Source organism: Ursus maritimus, unplaced genomic scaffold (genome assembly GCF_017311325.1).
Source record: "Ursus maritimus isolate PB19 unplaced genomic scaffold, ASM1731132v1 scaffold_4, whole genome shotgun sequence".
Taxonomy (NCBI): Eukaryota; Metazoa; Chordata; class Mammalia; order Carnivora; family Ursidae; genus Ursus; species Ursus maritimus.
In genome coordinates this window covers 79,510,809-79,517,093 of record NW_024426552.1, presented here as the reverse complement: position 1 = coordinate 79,517,093, position 6,285 = coordinate 79,510,809, and the positions used below count along the sequence as shown (strand labels likewise).

The window sequence follows — 6,285 nt, the reverse complement described above, 5'->3', positions numbered from 1 at the left end:
TTATAATTCTCTCTTTCCCTCTGCCCCTCCCCTGCTCTCACACAAACAAACAAACAAGAGAGAATCAAGGGATTCCAGGCTAATAGCAAAGACTTACAGGTGTGAAAATAGTAGCCTATTTTTAGGAATACTGAGTGGAAATGGAGGATTGGAGCCAGAGAATGGACACCCTAAATGCCAAGCTAAAGAACATGGGCCCCTTTCCAGGCAGCTGTCCCCTGAAGATTTTTGGTGGAAAGCATTTGGCCAGCTTGCATTTTTGGCCAGCATTCCAACAGTGGTTTATACAATGCATTTATACAATGGTCTGGAGAAGGACGCTGAGGCAGGGACACTGGTTATGAGCTGCAGCTACAATATGAAAAAAAGAAGGGAGGTGGGCCTTCACTAGGGCAGAGAGAGAGAGAACTGAAACAATTCAAGGCTTCTAGCCTGGAAGACTAAGGAGGCCACAGGACTGCTCACTAAGGAAAGGAGCTCTGTTAGACTTTCGAGAGGCTGTCTGAGGCACCTGGAAGATGCCAGGAGAGGCGTTCAGCACTTAGGAGACAGGCCAAGCCCACAGCTGATTTGTCACTGTGCCTGCAGGAGTGAAAGATCCACGCGGGAGAGAAAAGGCCAGGAGCAGAAGGCAGGAAATACCTCCGTTTAAGGGGCAAAGCAGGGTGAGAGAGGTAAGGGAGACCGAGAGATAGGACCCTGTTACCTTCTTGGAAGGTAAACCTGGGAATCAAAAAAAGCAGCTGTTTACCTTAGTGCTATCCAACAGAACATTCTGCAATGATGCAAATGTTCCATTCCTGCACCACCCAGGACGGTAGCCACAGGTCACATGTGCCCACCAGGCACGTGGCATGTGACAAGAAGGAACTGAACTTTAGAGCCAGCCCCTTGAATTCTTAAGACGGTAGTTCACAAAAATGGCTAGGTTTAAGATACGATTTCTGCCGATGGTGGGCAGAACCAATACAAATAGCTTAAAAGCTTTCTTGGCTGCATTCAACACAATATATTGAGAAACTTTAGAACGATTGCCTTTGGAATGGTACTTAAGTCTCAATGAGTTCATCTGAATGAATTGGCTGAAAGGGCAACTGCATTGTTTGAATTGCTGAGAATTCTTAACAACCTGCTCATGTGAACTATATTTCACAATTGCCCGCCTCCCCACAACCACTCACCCTTCCCACCTCGCCGCTTATGAGCAGTACGGGGGCTTTGTCCAGTGACCGTGCCCAGGAACACAGGCTGAAGGGACTAAAGCCCACCACGAGGACTCCAGGCACGCTGGGCCCCACCCCCCTTGCCACCAATCAGCTCTGTCACTGGTCTTACCAGCATGTAAGTCTGTCGTTGGATCTTCAGAGCCAAGGCTCTTGTACCCCAAAGCCATTCACAGAGACACCTTGCTCCCTTCCCAGAGTACAGTTTTATACACCAAGAATTTTACAAAATCCAAAATAATTTTATTCACTTTTTCAGATTTTTGCTTCCACGAGGTGTTCAGCAAACATGCTAAGGCGACAGAATGTCTAGTTGGTCACGACATGCAACGCTGACCATTCCGTTGATGACAGCAGCGACCACGCCCACCTGAGCTACTGGTCCCACAGCACAAAGGGGGTTTGCGGGAACACACGGAACCACACAGCAATCAGCAACCTGAGGTAGGTCTCTTTACAGTACAAAAAACTTCTACACCAGTGTGAGACACTGATTAGCAAGAGCTGCTTAAAGTCGCAGACTTTGGAGAGAGACAGACTGTGTGACAACGGCAATGAGAGAGAACAGACCCACAAACTCCTGAACCCTGTCACTGAACCGTGGAGGCGTGGGACCAGGCAAATGACAAAGTACCACTGACGAAAGCAGCAGCTGGCCCCGGGGTGTGGGGCCAGCAGGTGTAGGAGCTGGACAGCTCTGTGCAGTGGCCAGCGTTTAGGAACCTGAGGCAGTGGGACACTCTGTGAATAGACTTGATTCTGGTTAAGAAACAACAGCAAAAAGAGGAAGGCAGGAAAGAGACTCCCCCATCCGAGGAATGTTCTTCTGTGATTCTCATTCCTGACGGAGGGAGTGAAAAGGGGGCTGGGGCTGTGCCCCACTGCTCTCCTGACAAACAGTGAATGACAACAGGACAGAAAGCAGGAGCCCTGAGAATTCACGGCGCTCTGCATGGCCTCTGGCGGCCCCCTCCACGCCGTCCCCCAGGTGTGGCTGTGAGAAGGCGCAGAGGGGGCTGCCGGAGGGCCCGCTCTTGCCACACATCTTTCTTTTGGACATCCAGAGAACCCGGCACCGTGAAACCACCAGCCGAAGAAGAACAGTATGCTACCCTCCCTACGATCTAATAGCAAAATCAGATCTCTAGTACAGCAAACTGTACAAAAATGATAGAAAGGAATTTGCACTGTTATCAGGACAGTGCTTATTTTAATATAAAATAAACGGCTTACATTTTCACTGTAAATATAGGCTATGTACAGAATTATATATAGATATAGCTACACGTATAAAGCTTCATTATAGGCCTCTGATACATTTATAATAACGGTTCCCTGAACCTTTTAGAGTGCAATTAAGAACAAAAACTAAATTTTGTTTACATGAATATGGAATAAATACAATAATCAAAATATGACTCTCCCTAAAATTGAAACACACAAGCCAATCCTGAACTGCTGTGCGAAAGATAAAATTGGGAAAGGCAAGGTTTCGGCAGGAGGACGCGATGAAGGGCCCGCCCTAGGCAGGGAATGGCAATGCTCCAAGGAAAAGAGACGGTGGCGGGGAGGAGTTAGCCCTTGACAGCGACCTTGTTCTCCACAGCGGCAAACATGGCATAGAACCGGGAGCTGTCATTGGACAGAAGGACTGATGGGGTGTCGAACTCCACCACCTGCAAAGGAAGGAGACACGTCATGTGGGGTCATCCAGAGGACCAATGCCAGGAAGGGGGCAAACCCCAAAGCCCCCTCAGGTTGGAATTGCAGTGACAATGCCATGAGTCCTGCCATGCCTAAATGGGTTCCACTTTTGGGTTTTTGTTTCTTCCAACCAGGGTGAGGGAAATGTTAGGGACAAAGACTTCCAGACCTCCTTCACATAATCTCAGGGGGAAAAAAATTGCAGCTCAAGTCGAGGGCATAGTAGGCAAATGTCATCTTGTTGTACAAACTGATCCTAACCTATACATGGAAAGAGGACAGCTCAAAATACCCAGTTGGCAGAATTAAAAAGGAAGAAAGGGATCCATTCCTGTGATAGACTTCTGTGCAGTCACTGAAAGTCCTACTGCAGCAAAAAGCTGAACAATATGCTGGCAGAACCTGCCCTCCACAATAGAGGCAGAAAACGTCACCTACGCTCTTTCCCACCCTTTCCTGTTATAGGACCAAGGCATGGGCCACAGCCTTGACTGAGGAGAAGTCTCTGGGGTGCTTCTAGGAAAGGCTGTTCTGCCCGGTAGATGTAAGCAGAGGACAAAGTACGCTTCCCCAGGCCTGCCTGCGTGAGGCTATGACGGGGGTGCCAGCGCAGACATCCTGCACCATGATGGGCAGGGAGGGTGAGTACTGGCTAGAAGCTGCTGAAGAACCAACCCTCTGGCCTCCCGACACCGGCTGCCAGACTCTTACTGTCCAAGCCTCTTGCATTCTGGTATTGTGTGTCTGCGTCAGAGCACATCCTATCCACTAGAGTCTGTGTGTACAGATGCATGAAAAATGCTGGCAGGGGGCAAATGAATGTATTAATGATGCTTATCCCTGGGAGGTAAATGACTTGTTTTTCCCTTTATGCTTTTTTCATGTTTTTCAGGCTTTCCTAAAATTACAAGGAAATTTTAATTTACAAGAAACAAAACCGAAGGGAAGGGAAGGATAGAGTTCCTCATAAAGAGCCAATCGATCCCCATTCCAAAACATTGAGCCACTCATGGAAACAAAGTGGTCTAGGGGCGCCTGGGTGGCTCAGTCGTTGGGTGTCTTGCCTTCGGCTCGGGTCATGATCCCAGGGTCCTGGGATCGAGCCCCACATCAGGCTCCCTGCTTGGTGGGAAGCCTGCTTCTCCCTCTCACACTCCTCTTGCTTGTGTTCCCTCTTTTGCTGTCTCTGTGTCAAATAAATAAATAAAATCTTAAAAAAAAAAAAAGAAAAGAAAAGAAACAAAGTAGTCTAGATGTATGTCTTTAAGAAAGAATTTCCCAGAAGGTGTTCTTGGTCCCCTCAGCTTTATTTTATGATATTCTTTTTTTTTTTAAGATTTTATTTATTTATTTGACACAGAGAGAGAGACAGCCAGCGAGAGAGGGAACACAAGCAGGGGGAGTGGGAGAGGAAGAAGCAGGCTCCCAGTGGAGGAGCCTGATGTGGGGTTCGATCCCAGAATGCCGGGATCACACCCTAAGCTGAAGGCAGACGCTTAATGACTGAGCCACCCAGGCGCCCTATTTTAATGATATTCTTCTACGTAATACCTATGTAAAGAGTAGTAGCTCTGTGTATCGAATGTGTAATAGAATCTCAGTATACATTTAGGATAATGCAAACAAAAACAGTAACAAAAACCACTAATGTTAACATAATTGCAAGATGAGCAGAAAAATCATTAACTCCTGTGTTCTCTCAAACTCAGCTCTGAAGCACAGCCTACATCTGTTGTAGTAAATGTTTTCCTTGGGACTTCTCCACAAATAGAGGGACGGGGGTCTGGCTGCATGAAGTGCTGGCTTTGGCATCGCCGGCCTAGCCCAGCTCCAGCTCACTCCCTTCCTGTGGACTGGAGATAGTTTAAGTTCCCTGAGCCCATCTGCTCTTCTGGAAGGCAGGGTTCACACCTCTGCATCTTTCTCGGTGGTTGTGATGACTAATTACATGTTGAGAGACTGTAGTAAAGCCCTTAGCACGGTGCCTGACATACAGTAAGCATTCAGTGAAAGTGGCTTTTATGGGGGCCATTATTAGTACTCACACAAGACAAGTTACACATTGCAACTGGCTCGTTATTTCTGCCAAACCATTAATTTACTGCCATCCCAGGTGCACACAAAGGAGATATCTGTCCAACATAAATTTACTTAACATCTTAAGTGATGTACTTAACATCTTAAGTGATGTACTTAACATCTACCATGTGCAAAGAACGTAGCATGGAGCCCCTGCCAGGGACCCAAAGATGAACAAGGCATGACCCCTGCCCTTACAGAGTTTACAGTCTGATGGGGAGAGAGGGCCTTAGCCAGTTACCATCAGAGGAGGCAGAAGAGCCACACGAGAGCTACACAGAAAGTTTCAGGCAGCAGAGGCCATCAGGGCATGTAAACTGTGTCTTTCAGAGGGACAGACAGGCTGCAAGCAGACAGATGTGGGGATGTGGCCAAGGGAACGAGAAGAAAAGGCATTGGAGGTACATGGAACTGAGTGAGGAAAGACACAGAGGGGAGCCAGTTTGGGGAAGCAAGATTGTTTATGGCCACCGGCACCTGCAAGGAGTGAGTGGGAAATGAAGGCGGCTGGACTGGGCCAGATGGTGGGAAGGCTTAGAATAGCAGGTGGCTGGTCTCACTATGCCTTGGGCAATTCTTGTATATGAGTTAATTAGTAAGTACACGAGCTCTCTGACCTAAGTCGAAGTGTCACTTTTACAGGCAACAAAAAACCAGGTACTAAAGCAAAATGAGAACCGGTAAGAGTATTCCTACTCAGTCTCTGGCTTGGGAGGGCTGTATCCCTCCCGGCGGCCGCCAGATTAGAGTTGTTCAGGCTGCTTATCTGAAAGCTAAGGATCGCATGAAGATGGCAATCAGCCCAATCCTGCCAGGGGCCAGTTTTCCTCCCAGACGAGGCCACTTGCCAAGCCATGGTCCCTCCGGGGCTCGGTACCTGTCCCTGGGCCAGCACCATAATCCTATCAGAGCCTAGGACTGTATGTAGGCGATGGGCAATCGTCAGCATGGTGCAGTCAGCAAAGGCTTCTCGGATGGTCTCTTGGATTAGTAAGTCTGTCTCCGTGTCCATGGCAGCTGTGGCTTCATCTAGAATCAAAATCTGCCACAAAAGAGGAGAAAGAGAGATCCCACCAATCCCCTACACATTCTTCTTAATCTAGGTTTCACTAAAATGTATTTCATTATTTACATTTTACACCATAAACTGTTTTTCCTAAGTAGGGACACACATATGTAAAGGGCCATTTTGCTTAGAACTGATTCAGCTTCAAACCCACGTGTCTGCCTTCATTTCCACAAACAAAAGGATATACATGTCATACTGATGAACAACATG

General features: G+C 47.7%; 1 protein-coding gene across 1 annotated transcript in view; it reads right to left on the bottom strand.

Moving 5' to 3' along the window:
* Positions 1 to 1,449: 1,449 nt before the first annotated feature.
* ABCC5 (ATP binding cassette subfamily C member 5) overlaps positions 1,450 to 6,285 on the bottom strand; it is an 89,659-nt gene continuing 84,823 nt past the window's right edge. Inside the window, exons 29-30 of the mRNA XM_008705260.2 lie at positions 5,884 to 6,048; positions 1,450 to 2,899 (exon numbers count right to left, since the gene is read on the bottom strand). Coding sequence (XP_008703482.1) covers positions 2,798 to 2,899; positions 5,884 to 6,048 — 267 coding nt within the window. The 3' untranslated portion in view covers positions 1,450 to 2,797. The remainder of the gene's footprint in view (positions 2,900 to 5,883; positions 6,049 to 6,285) is intronic.